General features: G+C 54.7%; 1 protein-coding gene across 26 annotated transcripts in view; it reads right to left on the bottom strand.

The window, feature by feature from the left end:
- Positions 1 to 634: 634 nt before the first annotated feature.
- The window catches only part of LOC122390081 (tropomyosin), a 28,298-nt gene continuing 2,682 nt past the window's right edge, over positions 635 to 26,250 (bottom strand). Inside the window, exons 2-11 of one of the 26 annotated variants that reach the window (XR_006258074.1) lie at positions 17,994 to 18,144; positions 15,895 to 16,020; positions 9,296 to 9,429; positions 8,476 to 8,593; positions 6,859 to 6,929; positions 6,209 to 6,284; positions 4,201 to 4,263; positions 3,286 to 3,355; positions 2,460 to 2,594; positions 635 to 1,658 (exon numbers count right to left, since the gene is read on the bottom strand). Coding sequence is in view for 13 of the 26 variants with exons in the window: in XM_043382733.1 (XP_043238668.1) it covers positions 1,171 to 1,253; positions 3,286 to 3,355; positions 4,201 to 4,263; positions 6,209 to 6,284; positions 6,859 to 6,929; positions 8,476 to 8,593; positions 9,296 to 9,429; positions 15,630 to 15,755; positions 17,994 to 18,107 (855 nt within the window). In the remaining 13 variants the exon portion in view is untranslated. Of the gene's footprint in view, positions 1,659 to 2,459; positions 2,595 to 3,285; positions 4,550 to 4,900; positions 4,964 to 6,208; positions 6,285 to 6,858; positions 6,930 to 7,247; positions 7,319 to 8,120; positions 8,239 to 8,475; positions 8,594 to 9,295; positions 9,430 to 11,211; positions 11,483 to 15,412; positions 15,539 to 15,629; positions 15,756 to 15,894; positions 16,021 to 17,993; positions 18,145 to 26,250 lie in introns of those variants that run through there. The other 25 variants (XR_006258071.1, XR_006258073.1, XR_006258066.1 and 22 more) reach the window with 25 other exon arrangements.

The following is a 26,250-nucleotide window of genomic DNA, read 5'->3' as shown; positions in this document are numbered from 1 at the left end:
TGGCTCTGACGGGACGCCAAGCCCAACTGAGACTGGCGTGACAGAGCGGAGCGGCGGAAATGCGTGCCAACCAGACTGTGTCAACAAAATGGGGGCCACTGTAACACCGCTACTCTCACTACGAGTACGAGCTAACATGCGGCGTGTACGCGACTCAACGACAGCGTGGCGAAGTTGTGCGTCCATTTGAGTCAGCAACACGTCTCGAATATGTATCTCGTATGAAGCAATTCGAAACTTATTTCGGCACAGTAAGCGTTTGTCGAATAACTGAGCACCACCACCAACTGTAACCAGTGTAACAGGTGCCTTCCCACAGCCATACCGACCCCAGCTCCCGTGTGTCTGTGGAGTGTCAGGACGTTGTACACGCCGTCAGCGATATGCGTGTTCTGCACTCTGCAGCACGCCCCACGTCTGCTCCCGCAGTCACCACCCACCTCCCAGACCCTCTGCGGTTCAGTCAGCGCATTCTCGCCCCGCTCTCCACTCTCATGACACGGCTCACTCAGGCCAGGACAGCTTACGCCGCGTGACGTATTTTGAAAACGTCCGTAACGTGGACTACGTAAGAATGTAACCTCACAACGTAACTCTGTCCTGACCTGGTGAGTCCGAACCAGGAAAACCAAACTAAAAATTGTTAGATTTTTTAAGTCATTTCGTTCAGCTGTGTACAACTTGCGATATAATCACAATTTCATTTTGTCACCGCGTGATCTAGCCGAAAATCAATGACGCTGACGCAAGACACGCACCTATCCATCATTCGAACCCATACATAATAATATAGCCATATTCTTCTGACAAGCTAACAAATACAATAGTAAAAATTACAAAAGAGAACAGGCTACATACAATAGACGGGATTGAGAGAAGAGGGAGGGGGAATTTGGGCGGCGCTCTGGTGACGGCGGCGACAGCGCGACAGAGAAGCTGCGGCGGCGGCGGCGGCACGGCCGGGCGTCCGCGGTGCCACGGACAGTTACTCGGCGGCGGCGGCGGCGGCCGGTCGCCGGCGGGCGGGGGCGGCGCGGGCGGCGGGCGCCGCCGGTCAGCATCATCAGTCAGTGGGTCGCGTGGCGGTGGCGGCGCCCGGTCCCGGTCCGTCCCCGCCCTGGTGACGCGGCCCGCCGGCGGCGGGCGCTCCGTGCTGCTCGCACTGACTGCTTAGTAGCCGGAGAGTTCGGCGAACGCCGTGTCCATCTCGTCGGCGATCCCCTTGTACTTCTCCTTCTCGTTGACGAGCTCGTCTGCGGGTGGGAGCGCGGAGGGGGCGGGCGCGTCACGGTCGGCCTCCGGGCGCGCCGGCCTCCCCCACGGCCGCTGACCAGGACACCGGGTCACGGGCCACAGACGGCCGCAGACAGACGGAAAGCCGGACAGACAGACAGGCAGGCAGGCAGGCAGAGAGGCGGACAGACAGAAGGGAGAGAGAGACAGGCAGAGAGAGAGAGCTGTCGGACGGGCAGACGAACAGCGGGCGGACGCAGCTCCGCACACGGCTGGTTAGTGGGCGCTCGGCCGGCGGCGGCAGCGGTGGTAGCGGTGGCGGCGGCTCGCGCGCCAGGCAGTTTAGTAGGCGGACATCTCCGAGAACGTCGTGTCCAGCTCGTCAGAGACGGACTTAAACTTCTCCTTCTCGTGCACCAGATCGTCTGCAAGGCCGGCCGGGGGTTAGTGGCGATAGCAGAGGCCAGAGCAGGGCCCGGGCAGACAGGGTTATTCACGAGAGCAGAGCGCGAGACACGTTAGACGCCAGCAAAGCAGTTAGACATAGCAGTAATTAGACTCGATCACGTGAAATATTGTGAAAATTAGCAGAAATGAGCAGGAAATATTAGCAAGCGGTTATGATTTCAAGAATTATGCGTAGAAAAGAGAGTCCGGAGCTCAGGAAATGAGACCCAACATTTCATACACACGTAACACTTGACACGGAATGTCCACATTAACGGCATACGTCAAACACAACACCGTTCAATGCCAGGCATGGAATACCCCATATCCCCGTATTTACTATCCCTCATTCAGGAGACTGGTGTGCATTCGCTGTATCGCAGGATGCTGGGATCCAGGAGCTTTGTGAAGGATCGAGCGGACATCCATACCATTAGTAAGCACGGCAAACGGGATTAGCATTTACCTGCTCCCTCGGCTATCCGCGGGCCAGTCACTGACCGGCGCGTAGCAGCCGGGGGGTCACGGCGCAGCCGGCCCGCTATCGGGTGACGCTCTTCACTGACCTTCCACGCCCGTCGAGTGGCTCGTCAACGAAATGAAACGGAGCAAACTGACTGCTCATATCGGGCCAAAATTGAAACAGGATGCTTGGGAATGAATTTTGAGAGTCCAAATAAGGGCAGGTGTTTTTCACTGTCAGAGTACAGCTTTGAACGGGACGACGTTCAGAGGTTGGTACGCCGGTGATCGGCCCGGCTCCGGTCGGGAAGACTCACCTGCCCGGCGGCCGGCCACCACGGGTCCCACGCTCACTGCTAGGCAGCGCGCTCACAAGTTCTGAATGTCCTTCAGCGTCGTGTCCATCTCGTCCTCGAGCAGCTTCTGCTGGTGGCGCGCCTCGACCAGCGCCACTGCACGAGCGGCGGACAGCCAGACGGAACACGGCGAGCGTGCGGGTTAGTGAACAGAACGGACGGCGGGTGCGGCGGCCGAACGGGGTAGTCAACTCAGACACAGCACAGCTACCTCAGGCCGGGCGACCAGGCGCCAACCAAATAAAATCACTACAGCAAACACAGAACAGACGCTCAAAGGGTTACAGACCAGCCAGCATACATACACATAGTAAGTGGTCTGGCTGTGCGTGAGGCGTGCATCAGTTGATGATTATATCACTCCAAAAAGAAAACCATGCAGGCACCGAAAACTATCAATTATCGAGCAGAGAGCTCCACTCCATACACACAGTAACATCCATTCCGGGACTGGGAGGGTCCAGCTGCAGGGCTGGGCGGCGGGTGCTCGGTGGACGGAAACAGAGGACGGGCAGGCGGTGCCGCTGACACTGACAGGCCCGGAGAGGAGCGCACTAGGCGCTGAGCCCGGGCCGGCCTACCTGCGTCAGTACGCCTTGGCAGCGGCGCGCAGCTTGTCAATCAACGCTGCTTGTAAAGATACAGACGGGAGCGGATCGATAGCGTCTGCGTGTGGCGCGGGGGGACCCCACCCGGAGACGGGGCCCGACACCCACCACCCCCACCCGCGGTAAGCAGAGGACCGGACCGGGACGGAGCGGGACGGGGACGGGGACGGGGCGCCTACCTTCCAGTCTGTCGACCTCCTTCTGCAGCTTCTGCACCGACCGCTCGGCGAACTCAGCGCGAGCCTCAGCCTGCGGGCGCACGGAGGGGCGGGGCGACCGAGCCGGGTCAGCGGGGCACAGCGCGGCGGGGCCCGGGAGAACACACCACAGAGACAAACCCAACTACGGAACCCTGGGAAACAACTCGTCTTTTACGTTACGCTACGCATCACACGGCTGTGACAGCACATTGGCATACGAGAGCCAATAAATCAGAATTATTGCTTGTCAAAGCAGCTTAAAAGAGATCCGAGATAATTTCGGTTATGGCCACCACACTGTTAGCATTTATCGATGCTATTCTATAATTGTGGAATTTAGGCAACGAGAAAAGGCATTAAAACGCAGATGAACCGCAGCATCGGTAGATCAGCTTACAAGCAATGTGTGAGCACGTGTACCGGGGAGAGATACGTCCCCAGCGTCAAACGCAACCAACACCTACCTGAAGACAACGGACCTGGCGTCCCAGCCTACAGTCTTTTTGTAAAATACCATTAAACAGATTTAAAAAAAGAAATGTTTGACATCAAACAGACTCCACCGAGGAAAATTCGTAAAAATTGTTTGGTGTTCCCAAAATCCTGCACCGGCCAGGACCTGACTGACTGTAAGTGTCATATAAAATAAACGCCAACTTATAGCTATAAAACTACCGGTACAAAAGAAAGATATCAGCACTCACCCAATTTATCATTTCCCTGACTTATTGTTCGTAATCCTCTGAATCTCTTCGGCCTGTTCTTTTCACATGGCCGAGCTCTGTTCACCTCTGAGTTCCCATAAACCAACGAAATTTCAGACTCCCTGAGACACGACTAAAACTGACTCCGCAGTGTCGGCCTGACACCACGTCCAGTCGCCGGTGAACTAACCGTTCTGCACCGTGCCGCGTGGTCCTTGAGACGCTCCTCGAACACCGCCTCGCGCTCGGAGGCCTACAGACAGACAGACAGGCGGCGGCGCGGGCCGCGGCGGGTTAGTCGGCCGGCACCGCACCACACTCACAAGGCCAGTTAGCCGGTCACGGCACACGGTTAGGTCACTCGGGGGTTAGGGGGGCCGGTCGGCCGTCTCTGCGGTCGGCCGGCGGGCGGGCTGCGGGGGTTAGTGAGGGAGGCGGTGGGTCGAGCCGGGCCGGCCGCTGCGGGCGCGCAGTACCTGCTTCAGCCGGCCGGTGTACAGGGTGATCTGTTTCTCGTACTCCTCCTCACGTTCCCGGGCCTGGCGCCAGGAGACAGGGCGGAGGGCGGCCGCGCCGCCGCGTGAGCCTCACCACACCAGCACACACACCAACGCCCGGCGGCGCACGGACCAGGGTAGGTAGGGGGCAGGGTGCGGAGAGAGAGGGGCGGGCCGGCGCGGCGCACCGTCGTTAGCTGTGGGCTCTCCATTCGCGGCTGCGGGCCGGCTAGGTTCGGGCGGGTCAGGTCGGGCGGGATCGGAGTGTCGGGGCCACACCAGGCTGCGCTGGCGCTGCGGCGGCTCTGCTACACCACTCGCCGGCCGGCCGGCGGACGCACCATGCTGCGCCGCCGCCGGCCGCTGCGCATGCTCTACCAGCTGCGCCGTTACCTGCTTCATTCGGTTCGTTAGCTGCTTGATCTGTTCCTTATACGCCTCCTCTCGCTGGTTGGCCTACAGGAACAGGGGCGGGGCGGTTTAGTGGGGCCGGCGGCGCGGCGCGCGCACAGCTAAGACAGCGGAGCGGCGGCGGCGCCAGACGAGATGGCGCGGTGAGCGATAGTTATAGCGTGGCCATGAGCGTGTGCAGCGAAACGGGGGCACCACGCCTGCTACAGCTGTCCAGAGCTAGCTGAGAGCTTCGGGTCCACTTCATGGGGCGTTCCTTGACGGGGAGGTGGCCACCCTGGGGGTGGCGGGCGGCGTCCCTGTCCAGTATTAGTAGGTGTCCGTGTCTCTGCGTCTGCCGGTTAGTCGCGACGTGACGGCAGCCCTCCCCTCGAGTAGTGAAGCGGCGGCAGCGGTTATTGGCGACACTGAGCGGCTTATCGCGGCGAACAAACAGCCAGCGGACCACGGCACGTCGGCGAAACGTCAGCGGGACGGGACAGACTAGGACCACGCGGTCTGCAGCCGACCACGGAACGTCAGGGGACCGCGCGGTCTGCAGCGGACCACGGAACGTCAGGGGACCACGGAGCGTCGCCGGAACGTCAGGGGATTGGACCGAGGACCACAGGGTCTGCAGCAGACTGTCGGCGGACCGTCAGCGGGACCACACGGTCCGCAGCGGGGACAGAGGAGGGCGGGAGGCGCGGAGCGGGGCCGCTATCAGCCTCCTGACAGCCAGCCGGGTCGGCCGGCCGGCCCCGATACGATATCGGCGGCCGGCGCCTCAATAGGGCGCTTTGTCGGAGAGCGGGATTAGAGCGGTACGCCGGGGTGGCAGGACCGGGCGGGGGCGGGGGCCGGGGCGGGCGTGACCCGGATGGAGGGCGGCAGACGGCGTGCGGCAAGTTATCCATAGATGTCAGCAAAGTACGACAGTAAAAATAGTACAACGATTACAACAGGATGAACGAGTTCAGGCGCCGACAGATTACCGCAAAACAAGCGAACATATCAGTGCAATCATTTTATGAGTAAACAATCTTTCACTAGACATGGCTGCAGCTAAAAATAGCAGTGAATAGTTTCATGATACCCGAACATGGTCATCCCAACACATTCTGGAACAATTCAATTGGTTTGATAAATCAATTTTTAGCATTATTAGTATTGATTTTTCTATTTTCTTTATACATGAGCAAGAGATCCTAACTTTCTCAATCCAATTCAAATGATATTCGAAAACTTTTTTACTCTTGATAATTAATGAAACTATGTAAGGAGGCTGGGAATCGGGCGGCGACAACTCACCTTCTCCTCCGAGACCTCGAGCGACTTGAGGTTGTTGCCGACGACACGCAGCTCCTCCTCCAGCTCCACGATCTTACTGTGGGACGGACGGGGCTAGGTCAGCGCGAGGGACCGACGGATGGGCGCTGTCAGCGAGGGACCCGACGGACCGGGGGGACGGACGTCCCCGTCAGTACGGGGGACGGATAGACGGGGCCGCGTCAGCTTGAACGCTGCTCGGACCGTCTAGTGGGATATCACATCAGTCCGACTGGGATAGCTATAACACGGGTTAAAAGGACAGCACAAATCGGGACGCCCCCAAAGAAAAAAAGTTGAACTCGGTTCAAGTGTGTCGTGATACGGTCAATTCCACCCGAATGACTCACAGGCATCTGATAGTTGACAGGGCACCACCTTAACTGGTCATCGATAGACCAGATCGCTCGAGCAGTCCAAAGATAAAGGGTCAGACATTTCGACGTAAGTCCATTCGACTATCAAACGGCCATGCTGTGTGCGACAAATCCATGCAGTATACGGTTCACAAATTAAATCTATACAGCGCGGAGTCCATTCCGGAGTCCAGCGGCGGTCGTTCTCTCAGTGTCCAGCCGGCCGGCCGGGGGACGGTGGCAGGGGGTGCGGGTTCGCGCGCAGGGACTACTCACGCCTCGCCCGTCTCAGCCCGCTCCTCGGCGCGTTCCAGGTCGTTCTCCAGCATGACCACCTTGCGCGCCACCTGTTGGACAGGCCGAGAGCCGGGCGTGCCGGTGAGGCGGGGCCGCGGGAGGGGTGCGCCGCGAGCACAGCAGACCATGCACCGCGCTCGGAACACACTCAGCCACCGCTGCTCGGGTGGTGTGGGCGCGGGTGTGGTCGGTAAGTGGGGCGGTGGTGCATGCTCTCCGTCTCCGCTGCTGCTGCTGCCGCTGCTGCTGTGATGGCTGCTGCAAAGCGTGCCAACTGAACACACCGACAACACACAAACCAAACCAGACAGGCAACAAACAGGCGTCAGTCGACGGCCCGGGCGGGCGCGCGGGGGCACACCACTTACGATTCGCCCGTCTCGGCGCGCTCCTCAGCCCTCTCGAGGTCGGCCTCAACCATGGCCAGCTTACGGGCCACCTGGGGAGGTAGGCGGCGCGCGCGAGCCACACCGGACACGTCAGACGCGGTCGGACAGCACCGACAGAGGACAATTACAGATAGACAGGTGCCGAGACAAGACAACGGCGATATCTGAACGCCATTTGAGGCGAAGCTAGAACTGCAGCACAACGTAGAAAACAAGTTTAACTGTGATGGGTGGTTAGACACCTTTTTCATTATGTCTAATTCAGACGCAGTACTTCGAAGGTTCGAAATTTCATCTGAATTCAAGCATCGAATACGCAACCACATTCTGAGCATTGATGTCGAGAATGGAATGCAAGAAGCTAGTGATGTTCACTCAGTGAACGCAAGCAGTTAATTAGTGTCGAATTATGAAGCCTAACTACTTCAAGGTGACGTCAGAGTGGCGTTAGCATTCAGGTTATTCAAGCTGCACGCACGACTGATTAGGTCACTCGAAGTATGTCACGTCAACAATGAGCACCAGAATAGTGACGCACACGCAAACATGATCTGTACCAGGTTATGAGGTTATCAGAATCCAAAGGTCTACTAAAAACTAGTTCATGTCGATACGGACACCACAAAATCCAACTTGACGTTACACCCTCAAACATTCAGCAACTTCGAAACAAAAACAAAAACAAAACAAAAACGATGCGTTCATAAAACAAAATCAGGCAGGGAAACTCCGAGCGGCATTCTGGATCGGTTGGCTCCTGTGAACGGGGACGGGTTCGGCACTGCACACCACACTCAGTTCTGCTGCTGCGGGCGGTTAGTCGGCCTGCCGGGACACGCAAACAAGTCACACCTCGTCGTATTTGCGGTCGGCCTCCTCAGCCAGGAAGCGGGCCTCCTTCAGCTGGTTCTCGAGCGCGTCCATGCGCTCCTCGTCCGAGAGGCTGCGGTTCTCCAGCACCTTGCGCATGCTGTGTGACGGGCGGCGCGGAACAGTCAGACACCGGACATGGTCAGACAGCGGGGCCCACCGGGCAGGGGGGAGGGGGGAGAGAGACACGGAAGGGGAGAGGAGAGAGGTAATGATGCAGGGGAGAGCGGCAGGCCAGCTGGCGGCGGAGCCACACAGGTGGGCGCCGGCCGCCAGCAGACCGCCGGGGGCGGGACGTGGGTCGGTTCCGGTCCCCTTCCCCGCTCCCTCAGCCTACCTCCTCGTATTTTTTGTCGGCCTCCTCGGCAATCAGCTTGGCCTGGGCGAGCTGCGCCTCCAGGATGGCCACGCGGTCCTCCTCAGTGTTGGTCCGGTTCTCTAGAGCCTTGCGCTGCCTGAGCGCGGTTAGGGAGACACACGCACAAAGCAGTTAGTTGGGGGACCAGCGCAGCAAAATGGCCGAGGCGTAGGGTGGAAGACGACAAAAATCACATCAACATGCGGGGAAAAATAATTGTAACTATATTCTGCGTTCGCAGCAGAGTTCTTCCAGAGTTTCAGCAATGGTGGAACCTTGTTACATATCGGCATGCTAACAAAAATAAACGTAAGACGGCAACTTCATGTTAATCGTTAATCGCTCTCAGAATTGAATGGTTGAATAGCTCAAGGGGTTATCACACGCCAGAATAGTGTCTCCTGCTCACTAAGAAGGGTTGCGCAAAGTATTCGGTACGCTTGTGAGTGTAAGGAAAGGAAAAAATCGTCGTTTTGTTAGGCTAAAACGAACAGGTGGTAGCGTTTGCGCGACACTAGCTTTGGTTGCCAACATGAGCCATACAACACCACGAAAATGTGACCTACGTTACGGGTTAAACAGCACGGTGTATCGGATATCTCGCAATGCAATACGGCTTACTGCCAATATCGGCACGTTGATAAGCTACGTGAACTCTATACGCCCATCTAAGACGGACTCTCCATTTCTAACTAGGTACCCTATCTGAAATGAATCAGCGCGCTATCACGCTGCTAGTGGCACCCATGGCGTTACCGTGGCTCTAGTGAGGGGTGAGTGCACTCGAGGAGATACGTACCGCTCGGACTCGTCGGCCGAGTGGGAGGCCTCGGCCAGCTTGGTGGTGGCGGTGGCGAGCCGCTCCTCGGAGCGCTCCAGGTCCTCCTCCAGCAGCTGGATGCGGCGGCCCAGAGCCGACACCTCGCCCTCAGCCTGCGCGCAGCGCGGGGCACACCGTCACAGAGCAGCCGTCGGCGTGCGGTCACAGTTAACAGTCAGGCAGGGCACGGCAGACACATCACACACTAACCGGACAGACACACCGATGGCACAAAACACCGAGATCAGAGCAGACAGGCAGGCTGGTAGACAGAACAGACGGAGATGCACCACATGGAATCGAATTGGAGATACACCGCAGACGGTGACAGATGTGTAGACAGTGAAACTGGGGGCGATCACTCATTGGTGGATTCTGAGGAACGGGGACGTCGGACGAGCGGGCGGGCGAGGGTGCGAAGATCGATCTAACAGACCCGACGACCGGCGGGTTCGGGTCAACAGCTTGAGTAAACAAACGGTCCGCGATATCTCTAATCCAGTCATGGATCGGTGGTAGGCCTACCCTCCCCGCCCGTCCGGTCACCACCCCACATTCTGGAAACGAACCACTCATAGCCGGCACGTCCACGTAGCGCCGTGATCGGACGACCCGACACCCCGGCTCGCCGACCGAACCGCTGAGTCAGTCGGTGGACCGCCGGTCGGCCGGCGTGCTCGCTGTCCGCTCCCCATCACCCGGAGCGGACGTGCGGCCGGCGGCTGCACTTTGAGCGGCCCGTGACCGCGCCGGCGGCCTGCGCACCTGGCTGGGCTGCACCGGCCACCGGCGCCGGCCGATGGGCCGCCCAGGACACCGGTCGGCCGCCGGCGCCGCGTGACGTAAGGCGCGGCTCGGCGGCTGACTCAGGCGCCGGCCGCCGGCGCCAGTATTTGTACACGGCCCGACCGCCTAATGTAGCCGGGACCGTTGGCCAGCGCGCGCTGACACCGGAGGTCAGCACGGGCCGGCTGGGAGTGTCGTCCGCCGCCCGCGCCGCGCCCGGCCGCCGCGGCGGGACGAGTCCCCTCCCCACCTCCCACCGCTCCCCGGCCACCACCCCACCCCACACCGGCCCATAACCGTCGATAGCCGCAGCACAGCGAGCACCAATCCGGCACAACCTGACGAGGTACAGCACGTCCGCGAAAACCGGCAGCCGCTTTCACCGGATCGCTTAGATGGCTTACGAATCCGCTCAAATTTCTCCAAAAGCTTATAAATAACGGGGTGGATTGTGACGCCAGCAGAGAGGCCGTTCTGAATAACCACCTGGTGATGGATCCCATCATCCGCTTAAGCATTTTCGAAATGCACTGAAAACACGATGCACAAATCTTACAGAATAAGAATTAATAAACTTTATATAAAGTTAAGTTCCAAGGAAAGGCTCACGAGAACCATCAGCGAGAACCATCAGCGACCTTAACGACCAGAGACAATGAAGATTCCAAACCATTGCCTCCACACCTCTCCACGAGCATCTAAGAAAACCTTTCAAATAGAACCTCACATTATTTTGCGATGTCAATGATCTAACAGCAAGTCTCAACCACAATAGTGCTGACCTATAGAGGAAGTGTTCATCCGATGCAGGTGCGGCTGAGGGGCGTGGTCAGTCCAATAAAAAAGAACAGTAAGAGGCCGAAAATAAAACGGAATGACCTCCTTGAAGCGTTCACCAATTTTGGTAAGTTCAGCTATCAATTACTGTGGAAAACAGACAACTGAAGCTGAAATCACAAAAGGCAATAGCGATACAAATACCGCGAAGGCTGCTACGAAAGCCGGTAGCTACCGTTTTAAGACATTAAGTTAGAAATTGATAGATCAGTTATGTAAAAAAGAAAACAAATCAATGAGACTAAAATATTGATAAGCAATGAAAAACGTACTTCTTCTCTGCGTCGAATCTCGTCGTTGAGTTGGTGCTTTAGCTCATCACAGTCGTCACGTTTCTTCTCTAATTCATCCCTAGTTTGGGTGATTTTCTTTCTCAAGACCTCAAGCAGTGATGCTCCTTGTCCCGCAGACATGATTGCAGAAGAATTGGTGCACTAAGTTTCACAAAATCACGATCAAATCACCCGAAGCACGCCCAACACACCGCACGCGGACACCACCCAGCCAATATGGTCGCCGGTTTTCGCCGCCGCAGTCAGAGCTCAGCTGAATTCCTCCGCGCCGAGTATAGTTCCATATATGGGCATCTTTCTCGGGAAACGAAGAGAGAGAAACTCTTTTGAAGTGCTCTATCTGCACTGATCACTATTTTTTGAAAAACCTTGTGCTATGAAAATTGTTACTTAAACTAAAACTTGTGCATAAATCTCGGTAATATTCGATGTAGGTATACATCAGCAGACCAGTGGTCTTCAAACTTTTAAAGGAGGGCGTTCCCAGTTAGAGAATATTTGCTTTATAAAAATGGTATATGAAAAAATAAAGCTATGATACGTTTGATCTTTCCGAAAATTCAATACATCGCGCTAAAGACACAGCAGTTCCCAATTGTCAAAAGTGCTGAAGCCAGGGTTGAGAGCCACTGGAGCGGCCGGCCGGCACGGCGCTGCGACGGGAGGCGCCGCGCGCGGGCTCAGCCTGCCCGCAGCGGCCGCCGATGGGACCGGGACGACGGGAGCGGTAAGATGGAACCGGTATGATGGGACAGGTGGGACCGTGATAGGGGGAGCGGCCGCAGCAGCCGTCCAGGAAACGGGACGATAGGACCGGTGGAAGCTGGGACGATGATGAGAGGGCCAAAGGAGGGAGCGGCCGTCACTAGGAGTAGGAACAGCACGATGGGACCGGCGGGACGGTCCTAATGTGACTTGTGAGGGACGCGGGAGGGATAACACGGGACTCCCATGAAACAAAACCGATGTTCCGTGAAAATACAGCTTCCAAGCTTCTCTAATTGGGTTGAATCAGGCAAAGTTTCAGTAGCGGTGGAACACCTTCAATTAGGGGGCGTGGGCACTGCCGACTTTTGTTCCCATTCTTTCCATGCAACGCTCAGATGGGGCTAGGGCCTAATGTTAAAATGGCAAAATCAAGGGGGCACGGTGCCCCGGTGCCCCCCCCCCCGTTCCGTCGCTTAGGCAAAGTTCCAAACCATAAAATGTTTCACTTGTTGCACGCCTCCAAACCTGGCGAGCTTCTTTTTGTAAAAAGGTCGAGGGATTAGCTGCCGAGAGCATTTCACTGTTAATGACCGTTGCCAAATCGCTTTTTTACTCAATTGAGGTCCAATGATCTCCAAACGCAGTGTATGTAGGTACGGTCAACTGCGGTGGTCGTTGGTTAGCGCGTTGAGCGACTTGGAGCGTTGAAATGGTAAGACAGTGAAGCGAAGGCTAGCTGGCGCCTCCCACAGCCACCCAACTCTGACCATTATAATTTATAACCGTGTGTAGATAAGCGAATCCGGCTATGATCCCTCCTTTTGCCTCGAGAAGACAAGGAAGTGGAACGGCGCAGGTTGTCAGTTCCATTAGACCACACGGAATCTGTAGCCCCATAAACACGGTGAGACCAAATCCTACATATTAAAGCAAAAATTAAAATCGGCAAGAAAGCATTGTTTGTGGTTAACGCTAGCACAAACCCGCCAGCACGTCCATCGTAGCAGCTTACATTTTTGCCGCTAGATGACACTAGCAGTAAAACGCCTGAAGTTATACTGTGCCGCATGACAAGTGGTAAACGCCTGAAGCTATACTGCGCCGCAAGACAATCTGTTACGGCGCGGGACTACCATTTGTGCGTACGCGGAAGGAGGGAGGCCAATGAGAGAAGAGGAACGTCGAACATAAGTACTCAACTCAATCATAATTGGCGCATATCAAACAGGCTTGAGACGAGGCCTCAGACCATAAATTTCACCGATAAATGGTCTCACAAGATGAAACGAACCACGTCGGAAGACAGGGATTACCTACTACAGTTTTGGCGAGAAACGAAGGTAGCTTCCCGCATTTCGACGTTTTCCAGCAGGTGCCTACGACAAATGCATATCTTTTTTTAACCACCCAGGTAAAACTGTTTTTTAAACATGAATTAAGCAGCTGTTAAATAAATAACACAGTAGTTTAAGTATATACAAATAACGGAACAAATCCGGTTCCAATCGTTACAGCTATAAATTCGCGTCGTACTATTTGAACGGCATTTTCCGCTCCTTATCAACTCGTTCTAAGTACTTACATGGATTTGTGCCATCCTATTTTCTAGCTCTTTTATCTGGCTGAGATGTGACGAAAAATAAAGCGATGTAATTTACAAATTCGAGGAAATCGGTTATAAATAATGACAAGTGAAACACTTGCATAAAACGAGTTCTACTTAGGCGGTTACGATAGGAACCATCGGGACCGGGCCCATATGGTTCGGTGCTCATAGAGGGCGCTTATGAGCCCTGGCAAACTAGCGAGACCAAATGGCGAAGCTCGGTTTTCTCAATGCCTAATTAGGTAACAAGAGCACAGGGGCCGACTGTCGAGAAGCTTACTTCAAGGCGCCAATGAAATCTTCACGGACTTCATGAATGCTTCAAAAGTGAGCGAGGGGAACGACACGGAACAACAAAAGAATAATTGTTTACATGAATGCGTAGCACCTACCTACAGACATGTAATGCGACACAACTCCATGATCAAGAGCCGATTACGTTAGCTAAAGTCAAGGCCTGGTGAGCGTCCCGCACAGTCATGCATAGCTTCTATACATCAAGTCTGATCTTCTCATAACCTTTGTGAACGTTTGCTTTAAATCGCTGCATAACCTCTCGAGATGAAAAATGTGTGCTCGACATTCGTCTGCTGCCTAACCTTAGGCACTTATATGACACTTATGTTATATGACAACTAGCATTACTGGCTGCAGTGATCCATTAACTCCGACATTCACTGATCAATGAAATAAAGCAGAAAGGTAACTAATGAAATCAGTGAGCCAACTCAAGCGTGCTCAGAGTTCCACTTCCCAGCTAGACAGCAAGGTCCTCCGTCGCTTTGGCATTTCCTGATTTCCGTGAACTCACTCAGGACACGACTATCGCGACGAGCGGCCCTCAGAGTCAGACTGACGTCACAGGAAGTCGCGGCGGTCTCAGTCGCCGCCGACCGCCCGGCTCCCGCGGCGGCGGAACGGACCCTGTGGGACTCGTCAGAGGCGTCCACAGACCAACGCAATGACCCGACACCGACGGCCGGCCATTAATTCCCAGTGAATGGACGCCAGGATTAGCAAGGGCACTCAGGACAAAAGAGTTAGGAATGTTGCCACATTGGATCAGGCGGCGACAGCAAACGTTACAACGGTACAAATAACCCCTCACATGGTGCAATAAACAAAGAGACAGCGCACGACAAAGGACATTGACAATGGACATTCAACACATACTGTCACAAGGTAATGCATGTTTATGACACGAAAGGTGACTACAATGACGAGTGTGAATCTTTTTTTTTTTGCATATTTTTACGTTCAATGCCTTCAAAATGGTCACAAAAGCAAACAATTTACGTTAAAAACTACGACCAATATTATCTAAACTGCTTCACTATATGCATTACTTGCACTTATTTTGACCGTTAAATTTATTGTGAATATATGTTCGCATCTAACCATCGAACTAATACAGCAACGGGTAGGTATACACAATACACATAGAACCATACAAGCAAAACTAAAATACTCTACAATTCCCTTCTATACCTCACAACCAAACGAGATCAATGTCTACGAATGTCTACGCACAGACCAAAAACAAACTTCACTCCACTACAGTTGATACCCAGGCCATCCCTACACCATCCACCCGTCATGCCTGCAGATGAGGTGTCGGTCTACTCTGCTCTCACTGCTCCACTGAAACATAAATACACATCGCACACCAGTGACGGGCCCTGGCTGCTGTCTGCGGGAGGGGAGGGTGGGGTCGGGGCAGTCTGCACACCGGAGCTCTAGCTACTCCAGTCGTCTGAGCCTCCAGACGACTCCGTGCAGACCTCCGACAGCGGCTCCTGCCTCCAGCTCCTTCAGCGGAGCGTGGAGCGAGCGAGCCGCCACAACCTGCTCAAAAACCAGACTCACGTTGGACAGCGCCTTATCTTTCTCGACGAGGTTATTGTTAGCGACGAGCAGTTTCTCCGAGGTGTCGTCATAGTCGTTCTCCAGGGTCTGCATCTTACGCTGGATCTGGCGCAGCTCGTCCTCGGCCTGGAGCGCGGCGTCAGGCGGAGCGGAGGGCACACCAGGTCAGCTCGCCCTGACAGCGCCTCTGGACGGCGCGCGCGCGCGCGAGTCTCACCGTGGCCAGAGCCTTGTCCTTCTCCTCCAGCTTGTGGTTGGCGGTGGTGAGCGCCTCCTGCACCGTGTCCAGCTCGTTGTCCGTCTGCTGCAGCTTCTTCTGCAGAGCGCGCAGCTCCTCCTCGGTCTACAGGGAAGGTCGGCTACGGGTCAGGCTACCGCTAGCTACCGCTGCCTACACCCGAGTGCGGACGACTACCCTAGCTACCTAGCCTCTTACCTACAGCCCTGCCTACGGCCGGCTAACTACTCGGGGCCTTACTCACGGACGTCAGAGCCTTGTCTTTCTCCTCCAGGCTGGCCTGAGCCGCCTGCAGGGCCTCCTGGGCCATGTCAAAGTCGTTCTCGACAGTGCCCAGCTTACGCTGGATGCCACGCAGTTCGTCTTCGGCCTGATGTAGCCGGTTAGTGGGGGCGAGAGCACACGTTAGACCGAGCACGCGCGGCTCCCAGTGGCCCAGAGACCAGGTGGACAGGACAGGGCGTTAGAGGAGCTCCAGATTAAATAGCAGCCGTTAAGCAAAAGTGAATTAGCGGACACAGGCGGCACTGTGGAAAATGGAGAGCTGGGTAAATTCAGCCGGTTAATATGCGTAAATATCTTAGAAATCAGAAAAAAAATGTTTTAACATTTAGAAGAAATGTTTCTGTTTATTAAACAGCAACAGCAAAACTGCTAGCCTATTTATTAACAGGTTCATTAAAAAAGAACAGGAAAGAGGAGCATACCCAAATGTTCTATGATAGCTTGAATAAGGTAAGAAGGTGAGAAGGGGCCACGGAGATGATTAGGTGAAACGGTAATGCAATGTCATAAGAGGAGTGTAAAACTGGATGAATATAACATTAAAACTCACTGCAGAAGTATGAGGCAAGTAATACAGCATGTCAAGCACAGATAAGGGTGAGTACCTATAAATAGATCGATGCCCAAGACGTCTCACGGCGAGGGCAAAATTATAAAATCAAACGTTAGTTACATGCATGTAAAATGGACGGTTTGAGCTAAAATCAGCACAAAAGTATGCACCGCTTACTGCCGAAAACAAACAATATCGACGGACGAAATCGTATCTTCAAAACTTATGTTTGTTTGGAATTCGTAAACGTATATTAAATATCTTCGTTAACTTCATATACTATGAATCATGTAAGAAGTATGTAATAGCTCATGTCCGTCCATTTCACCTTGATATTGACGAAAAAGGCATGTCGTGCAGAACACATGACAGGCAGTGTTTGCATCTACAGCAATTATAAGCGGGGTAAACAAGAAAAACATGTGCCTCTAGGTATCTTTTTCAACTGAATACTCTATGGAAGCATATACCCCAGAACAACACCAAGATACACCGGTCTATACACCAATATGTAAAATCACTAACAACTCTCCTTAAGTGAAAAATTAATTTGTGATTGAACACGTCCTATATGTTCTAAGAGAACGCCAACAAATAAATGCGCGAACGGGCTAAATCTTTTAAAATTAAGCGACAAGCGACGCTCTTCACTACATGTCACATCTGGATTTATTCTATTGGCTGCATTCGAGTCTAAGATGAGTAATTTAACAAATATGCATTATCATACGATACATCAGATAGAGTTCTTTAGCGAGAAAAGTATCCCCGACATCAAAATAATGGCAGTAATATACGCGAGCAATGAATGAAACTATGTGAAAGTTCTTCTAACATTTCTGAAAAGGTCACCTCGAAGTTCGAAAGCAGCCTATAGCACCACGTAGCAGTTACATTCGAAACGTCTATGCTAAACTAATGCCTAATGTGTTCATATAAGAGTCAGGCGCGAGAACAACTAGAATCTATTTCCGAAAATTAAAGAGCTGACCGGGCTGGTAACGAACATCGCTACGGGCTGGCTGAACGGCAAGCGTCTCATGCTCCGCGCATTGTGTCGGTCTTGAGAGACAGATTCTCCATACAGGGGTGTATCAAATAATCTATTAATTAATCAGATGGTCCAATACTATTATATCATAACATTGGGAAACTCCAGAACCAGATTACGTTACAGACTTTAAAGGGCAATAAAATAAAAATAAGACTGAGGAGTGAGGTCATCCCAAAACCGGAAAACGTTTGCCGTGCATCCAGCGTTATAACGCTGAGTTTGGAAATAAATAGATTGATAATTTTGAAACGATGATTCTTAACACAAATAGCAATTGTTGGCTGAAGCTTTAGCATAGGCAGTGAACATTGCAGCAATGGCAATAAGACCGAAACATAAGAAAATTTGAAAGAGTGAAGCTAGGCCAACACAAATTTTCAAACTTATGAAAATGACATGGGGACCCGGCGGCCGGCCTGTGCGGCGGCCTCTCCTGCCCGGAGGAGCCTACCTTCTCGGCGCGCAGGTTGGCGTCCTTGGCCTGCTGCTCGAGAAGGTCAGCGCGATCCATCGCGTTGTCCTTCTCCAGCTTCATCGCCTGCATCTTCTTCTTGATGGCCTCCATGGTGACGGCTGTGAGGGAGTTGGCTGCTCGGAGTTATCTGCCGGGCCATAGCACAGAGGTCAGCGTACGTGGAACGGAGGTGAACTTATTGTGGGCTGTGGCACGGTCAAGTTACAGGTTTGATAGGGAAAATGTTTTGAAAACGGATGGCCTAGGCAATAAAAAGTGAACTGCTTACAACGCTTATATTGAAAGCATAACTGACTGGAGTAGCCAGAAACCATTCAATCCATAATAACCGGACACAAATATTTAAACAAAAAGATAAATGCATTAGAACAAATGAACGTTGTGCGCTCAAAACAGGCTATGCAGAGAGACCCGTGTTGACAGACCAGAGAGACCCGAGTTGAGAAACCAGAGAGATGCCGATTTTTTCATATATTCTACAATGCACACTGACATGTGGGCAGATCACGTATGTCCATAAAATTATGTACGATTGTAAGTCCTTCCAGCAGGAAGCGTCCTAGTCATACGTCAACCACATTGGGTCATAATTCATCCTTTTATTCCGAAGTCCTTCGATTCTGCGCAAACAAGTGACTGGTGGCCGTGGAACGGACATCTATTTCTGTGTGCTGGTGCGGACCGTGTTTGGTAGTGGCCTCAGAGCAGCGTTTTGCCCGCGGCCTCTGTCGCACCTCGGCCCCAATGTGTGACCTTATGTGTCGCCGCTGCGGGGAATGTTTGCCGCCACGCCCTCCTGTGACCTGTCACATTCACCCGCCGATGACATAGCACTGTGTGCGTTCCAGCGGCACCGGTCACGCACAGTGTACTCGGTGACGCGCCCAGCACACAGACCCAGTTCGGAACCCAATTTAACCGCGGCTTCCTCTGTAATTTACATGTCGCTGCGGTCAGGTGTTTACCTACATACCATCATACGAAATATCCTTTCATTGCGGGGCAAATGTGCCACTGCCCGCTGTCATAGAACTATTTATGATGCATTGTCCGATCTGTCCCGTTGGCTCACCGCATGCCCTGGGCCAATAACTCCACCCGTTTCGGCGTCAGCATCCCGTGAGTGCACACAATACCTATACGCATCTCGGCCGTGCGTGGGACCCGCCCTGTGCCACAGCTATTTCCGGCCGGCCGTGCATCCTGTTGTGCCTTGTCACGAGACAAATAGAATCTCGTCACGGCCCACGGGCGTGTACAGAGTCACACACACGGTGACCCGAATCAGTCACGAACCAACGACGTTCGGATCACGCCAGGCACGTATCGCTCGGTCACCAGTGAGCCCACAGTTGAGCACACAACCTGCTGAGGAAACAAGGATACCGAGCCAACACAGCCCGCTGCGGAAACAGGGAAACGGAGCGGCGACGGAAGTGACACATCCTCAGAGCGGAGCGTTCACGGAACGGAGTCGTGATTCACGGGCTGACTGCGGCGCGGTCGCTGTGAAGGCGCGGTCGTTTCTGGCGGCGGCGGCGGCTCGGGTTCCGACCCTGGTCGTGTGTTCCCGCGTCTGTTACGTGAGACCGGTCCCACAGCCCCGTCTGACGGCCGACCGCCGGTCACGGTCGCGCCGCGCCAGCCCGTGACCCCACCGCGCCGAGCCGCCGCCGCGGCCAGCCCCCACCAGCCGCGCACGGCGCACCGACGGCACCATATATGGGCATCGGCGGCCCGACCGAGCCATTGATGGTCCGACAGCGGAACCGACAAGGTCGCATTGGCAAACGATGTCGGATGGAACGATGTTGGATTGGCAAACGTAGACGGGACGTCGCCATTTAGCCAAGCGACATTTCACCGATTGATCTGAATTAGAATACGATACACCAATCAATCCTAGCCTGGAGCCAGAGTGCTGCGCCGGCCAGAAACTATGTAATTAAGTGTAGTGTGATTAGTAACATATGGCCAGGTCGAATTTGAAAGCCAATTACACCCATCCGTCCGGTGAAACGTTACCACCGCACCTTGAACGTAGCGCTCCTCACTCCGTCAGCCCTGAGGCCATCACTTGACTCTGGGAGTCCTAATTTTAAAGAGCTGCTGACCTGCGGGTCACAGTCCCTCCACAGGTCCCAGGAAGTACCCCATCATAGTCTCGGTAAGGATAAGATAAGGTTACGCTTGGCACCCTCAACCAAATCGAGCCCACATCAGCACCCTGCACCAGTGCCCATCCAACGCCTGGGCCGCCGCCGCTGAGCCGCGCTCCAGTGCGCTCACTTCCGCTGCTTTATACGGCACCGGATGGCCAGTGGCCCGATTTGGGGCTCGCGCGGGTCAGCGGGTGACGAGCAGACGGGGCATCCGGTGGGCCTACTGGTGCCGTCCGCGGGCGAGGCGGCCGAGCCGGCGCACAGCCGTGTACCAGACGACACGGCCGGACCGAGCAAGACAGGATCTGACGGATGGCTGTCCCAGTTCCGACGAGCCGCGGCGGCTGTAACGGTGGTGACGGCAGCAGTGGCCGGCTCAGTCGCGTGCCGTCTAGCTATGGACAATGCCGTGTGGCCCGTGTAACGCCGAGCTCCGCGCTGCCGTCAGCACAATACCAACCGCACCCAGCCGGCCCGTGAAGGCTGACGCGCCGCATTGGGTCAGACCTACAGTCGAGGTCACTGATCAACGCCTTCTATTCAGCGGCCTGTGCCGGCGACCATTCACCGTCACAGAGAGGTTGCGCACAGCGCCGGACGGGCGGCGCACGAGCGAGAAGGGTGAGGAGGGCACAATGGAAAGGGGTCGGACGGCACCGCACATGTACATGTGTTGCCACTTTAGTAGACAAAAGCCTGTAAGAACCAGTAAATCACAACACGAAAACGAAAAATGTACCGCCTGAGCACTTAAAGAAGCATTACACAATATACAGCCAAAGGTTCGGTTTCCGAGCACATCTTCACGGAAAATCTTCGTTCGTTTCAAATGCACCGATTGAGAAACAGCTGGCGGAAACGGCGGAGCGAAAATCGCGTGACTGCAAGGAAGGTTGCTGACTCCTTCTGCCGCCCTCCTGCTTATCGATGACCCGAGAGACGCAGTTGGGTGTCGAAACTCGGCCCGACCCTATCTGGAACGGCGCCGAGCGCGGACGGACACATACCACACCGGTGGAAAAATCGGAAAGTGAGAAGGGAAGGGGAGTCGGAAGGGGAGGTGAGAGGACATGTAAGGAGCGCGCTCACGGCTGCAGAGCAACGTTCCATCGTGCTTACTATATAATGGCAGCTGCCTGCTTTATCATCTGTGTCCTATATAGCGGTCGTTTTTCCGCCTATCGCAGCGCGCTGGAACAGTCACCGGACGTGGTGAGACATAGAGCGGATGGACGCGACAGCAAACCGAGCACAGTCGCCCGACCGAGACGACTCCCCTCCACCAATGACTCTGAGCCGACTCCCCTCCAGTGACTCTGAGCCGACTCCCCTCCAGTGACTCAGGCCGTGACGGTTCGAAACGTCCGGCTCGGTTTGATACGATCCGTGACGACTCGATCGGCTCATTTCACGAAAGGACGGAGGATGGTGACCAACGTGGTCAGTCTGAGAGTAGCTCACGTGGCCTGCCAGCGATTCTCTCCTTTACAAGCTGAGGTCGGAGATAGCCAACACCGTGGTGGTCTGAGTCTGACAGTGGCACGTCGGAGTTTCACGTTTAGATTTTTTAACAACGGTCACTTGTACCCCGTGAACTCTTCGGGCTTTTCACTGTCAGGACGAGAGAGAGAGAGAGAGAGAGAGAGAGAGAGAGAGAGAGAGAGAGAGAGAGAGAGAGAGAGAGAGAGAGAGAGAGAGAGAGAGAGAGAGAGAGAGAGAGAGAGAGAGAGAGAGATCGACCACACACCAATTTCACATCGAACAAAAACCACCCGGCGACCGAGTCGGTGGTCGGATGGTCAGATGACGACACTCTGGCCGTATTGGTCCGGGCTGCTGACGTCAGCACACAGAGTCGATCTTCAGTGACACCAGGAGAGTACGGCGACCGTTGGTGCTCAGTGACGGTTGGTGCCGGCGGCCGTTGGTGCCGTTGGTGCCGTTGGTGCCCCTCCCCCGCTCCCAGCTGACCGGTTTGGAGACGGCCGTTATTGAAGGAGTGGTGCTCGGTGGGTGAACCCCGGATATAACAGCTGAGCGCGCAGCTTCAAACGAGCTCACATCCGGCCAGGGCGATCACTGGGCCCCCGGGTCGGTGTCTGTTGTCTAAAGCTTGAGTTGAATGCTGCAGCTGAGGTAGCATGCAACGTGTGCAGTGTGCACCAATCCAGGACAGTAACAACACCGGTCAGCTTCGAGATGACCTAATTCCGACAAAGTCACACAATTATTGAATGGATGATTTGCGCCAAAGAACTGCTAAGCACGAAGCATACCCATCAATTGCAGGCTGCAGCCTCTCTTGCATAGTTCATCGGTGCAGGTGCGGTGCGGGCACGGCGAGTCTGGTTCTCACGGCCGGCTCCCTGCCTGTTAGAGCACTTCATGGATAGGCTTTTTAGGATCCGGCCCGGCCCATATCCGGCAAGTCATATCCAGATCCGCCCATTATCCGCCTTTCTTTGAATATCAGAATCCGGCCCACCCATGGCCCGTATTGCAGCCAAACTTACAAAAAATATCCGTAATAATCCGTTTCACCAATAACTGGTTTCACCCAAAACTGGACTAACAAATTCAATCTAAGGGACCAGACAGCCATACAAGTCTTGTGACAAGTGAGTGTCATAAAATGATGCCTATTACTTTAATCAAACCTCTGCTGCCGCTTAACACATTAGGTTAATTTTTAACTTCAATGTTGAATGTTAAAATTTTGATCTGTTTTGATCCGGGTTCAACCTTCAATTCCCAAATCCGGTCCGCCCATATCCGTTCTTTTTTAACAAATTTAGAATCCAATCCTATCCGGTCCGCGGATTTATCCGTGGATAACAGATTTATCCGGCCCATGAAGTGCTCTACTGCCTGTCACGGAGCCTCACGGCGCTCCCACCGGAATCCGGCGCCACCAGCGAGCATTTCACCCTCTCACCGGCCCAGCCAGCCTCACCGGGCCACCGAACACCAAACTCCACCTGACCAGGTGAACGGGGGACGAAGGCGCGGGTGGGCTAATCCATGAAGGTCCAGGAAACTTTTTTAGTTTAGGCACTGATTAGAAAACAATAGAAGAAAAAAATGAATAGAAAACAGCGCCACTGATGCAGAGGAACGGCTCTTCCGTCTCTGTTTCTATGGAGTTCGGCTCTGACGCGCAATTCCCGAAAACTAGGAGCATATTTTAACTGTCAGCGATCCAGTCATTCGCCCACCACATCAGCAAATGTAGCTCTGGCAGCGCCCCTGCCCGCCGTTGCCGCCTCATGCAGTGCCTGGGGCGAGAGCCGAGCAGCGGTGACGGTGGCCGCTCGCCGAGCCACGTGTCGGGATGGAGGGGAGGGTGAAGTGACTGGACCTTGCCGGGTGCAGAGCGGGAGGCAGGTGAGGGGAGGGAGGAGGGAGCGAAGGGGGATTCCGAGGCTCGGGCGGGCACGACACGGCCGTCCGTGCTAGCAGCGGTGGCAGTGGTAGAGGTGATAGCAGCGGCGGTGGCCAGTGACGGCCGGTGAGCGGGCTCCTTTCTCCACAGAGCCACAAGGCTGGCCATCCCGCAGTGGACACCGCGGCGGCCGTGGTGCGGTTATCGCCGTGTGCCGGGCAGCCGGTGTGCGACCGATGAACAGCGGACCGACAACTTTCATCCGTCGTTAGTAAAAATGCTGCTCGTCAACAGAAATTCGTTCTCTGGAAAGGCACTGACTTGTTGCGCTCCACTTTCCAAATTTATGGATATTTCGCGATCAAAGCTCAGCCACATTCCTTGAGAAAATATTTTGTTTCTCGCTTTCTGCGGCAGAGTATCCACACCACCACAGCCCATCTCAAATGTCATCCGTCGCCACCGTCGTCACCCTTCGGGCTTCCCACGGCGGCACCCTGTCACGGTGCTAATTAGGCGGTGTCTCGGCGGCGGGCGAGCCGTGTGGACCGTGTCCGTCCCACCGGACCGGCCATCTGTCTCTCCGCTCTGCAGCACGGGACGGGCTGCCAGCCGAGGGAGTCGCTCCCAGCCGGGACCGTCTGCTGTGGAGTCAGGCCCGCATTCCAGGCTGCATTACGAAACAACAGGTGAATGGAGCTGGGCGAGCACAACAGTGAAAGCGAGGGAGCGTCATGGACCATCCTAATATTGTAAAGAAAAGCAGCAGTGGAGTATGCAGTCAAACAGAAGGTCGTTACATTCGGTGTTATAATTCGGGCTTTCCTCCACGGCTACAGGTGGCATACCTAAAAAATAGGCATAGCTGGACGGGGTTCGATTCTCATGGCCGTAACGTTCGTTTCGTGGCAAACCTGGCGGTCAGACACATGGCTGGAGACGGGAAGCGCTCCCCCACTAACGGTCCCCGCGACATGCACTCAGTGCGGCTGGCCGGGCAAAGCAGCGAGCCGGTAAACGGCACTGCCGTGCGCCTCGCATACCGAGGTAGGCATACCTGGTACTGACTGTTCCTCTGTCGATTACCCTCTGGAAGTTTCATTCGGCTGACCGCTCGGTCATCTGACCAGGAAGGAGTTGACGGTGACTTTCTCGGTTATATCACGCCACGGGCCATTTGCCTGGTGCGGTGACCTGATTCGTCATTAGTGGAATCCATGACTGTTGTCTGGATTGACTGACAGCTCAGCTCATCGGAATTTCGCCGCCTGTCACATTATCATTTAATATGCGTCTAGCTGGTGGCCGCCCTGCGTGGCTGTCTCGCCACGACGCGGCCTGGCCTGGCTGACTCAGTAGATCATTCATCCCTCCGTCTGCCTGACTCAGAAATCTGCGCCAGCCTGCGCCCCGGCCCGTACGCCTAAATTCTGCCTGTTTGTGCTGCCGCAGAGGCGGACTGGCGCCGGGCCAGCGGACGGCACGCGGCTATTTTCAGAGCTGGGTCGACTGCCGCTCGGTTCCCGGTAGCCACCTCACTGGCTCCTCTGCGCGCCCATCTCACACGGTGTGCGCCTGGGCCGCCGCACAGCGGGAGGTTTGCTGAGATAAAGTGCCACAGCATTCGCCGCCGCCACTGCACTTTGAGGCTTGGCCTATCTGGAACCTATTCAGATCAGATAACAGGGCGGACAACGATGCGCGCGCGTAAACACGCATTCTAGAGATAGCTGGACAAATTGAGCATATAACAATGAACAGAAGCAGTGTTTCCCTTAAAACATGCAAATTTAGGTTGTTACTGCGTTGAAAGAAGACACCTTTTCGAATTGTATTTCATGAGAAAATATCACAGCTCTTTGGCCATTGGGTGCAATTTGCGGAGAGAAACCTAGCAAGATACAGGGCATTGGGCAGCCTAGGCATGCTGCACCGTATCGCATACGCCTGTATGTAGGCTGTGCCGCATAGCAAACGCCTGTAAGTAGGCTGTGCCGCATCACATACGCCTGTATGTATAGGCTGTGCCGCACGACATACGCTTAATACGTGCTGTGCCGCATCACATGTGCCTCGCGGCTGATTTATGAAGACTTCATAAATGATTCAACAAAACGAACTTAAAACTTAAAGGTTAGCTCACTAAGAATAACGAAGCAACAACCAAAGCGCCTCCTCACAGCCGCTAGGCTGAATGCGGCTGAATACGCAAGTCACGGACGTGACACAATCTGATTTAACGGGGCGGAGTTCGTCACAGTGTGCCAATCTTCATCAGAGTAATTTGAACCACTAATCTCCGGGGTCAAATTACTAGGAGTCGAGAACCACCAGTACGTGTCCGAGCTCATAACGTGTGCGGTTTGTTTTCTCTCCGCCGCCAGCACAAGTGACCTCAGGCCGAGCCGTGTAATTAGCGAAGGACGCACTCAAGGTCGTTCAACAATCCACCGTTCATCCTTTCCCCCTCACTATCGAATCTGAGGCGCCATCCAGTGCCTCTCATCAGCCAGTGTACCCAGCCTATGAATCAAGCCTTGTATGTGACCCCGGCCCCTCGCCCCGGGGCCGCGTTGCCGAGGTCGGCCGGCCGGCACGGGCCGCGTTCCCAATGGCGTGGTCAGCTGACGGAGTCAGTGCAGCCAGCCGCCGCACCGGGCGGCATTCCAGCACGGCGTGACCTTATATG

Source organism: Amphibalanus amphitrite, unplaced genomic scaffold (genome assembly GCF_019059575.1).
Source record: "Amphibalanus amphitrite isolate SeventyFive unplaced genomic scaffold, NRLGWU_Aamphi_draft 000381F_arrow, whole genome shotgun sequence".
NCBI lineage: Eukaryota > Metazoa > Arthropoda > Thecostraca > Balanomorpha > Balanidae > Amphibalanus > Amphibalanus amphitrite.
This window is presented reverse-complemented; position numbering and strand designations above follow the sequence as displayed.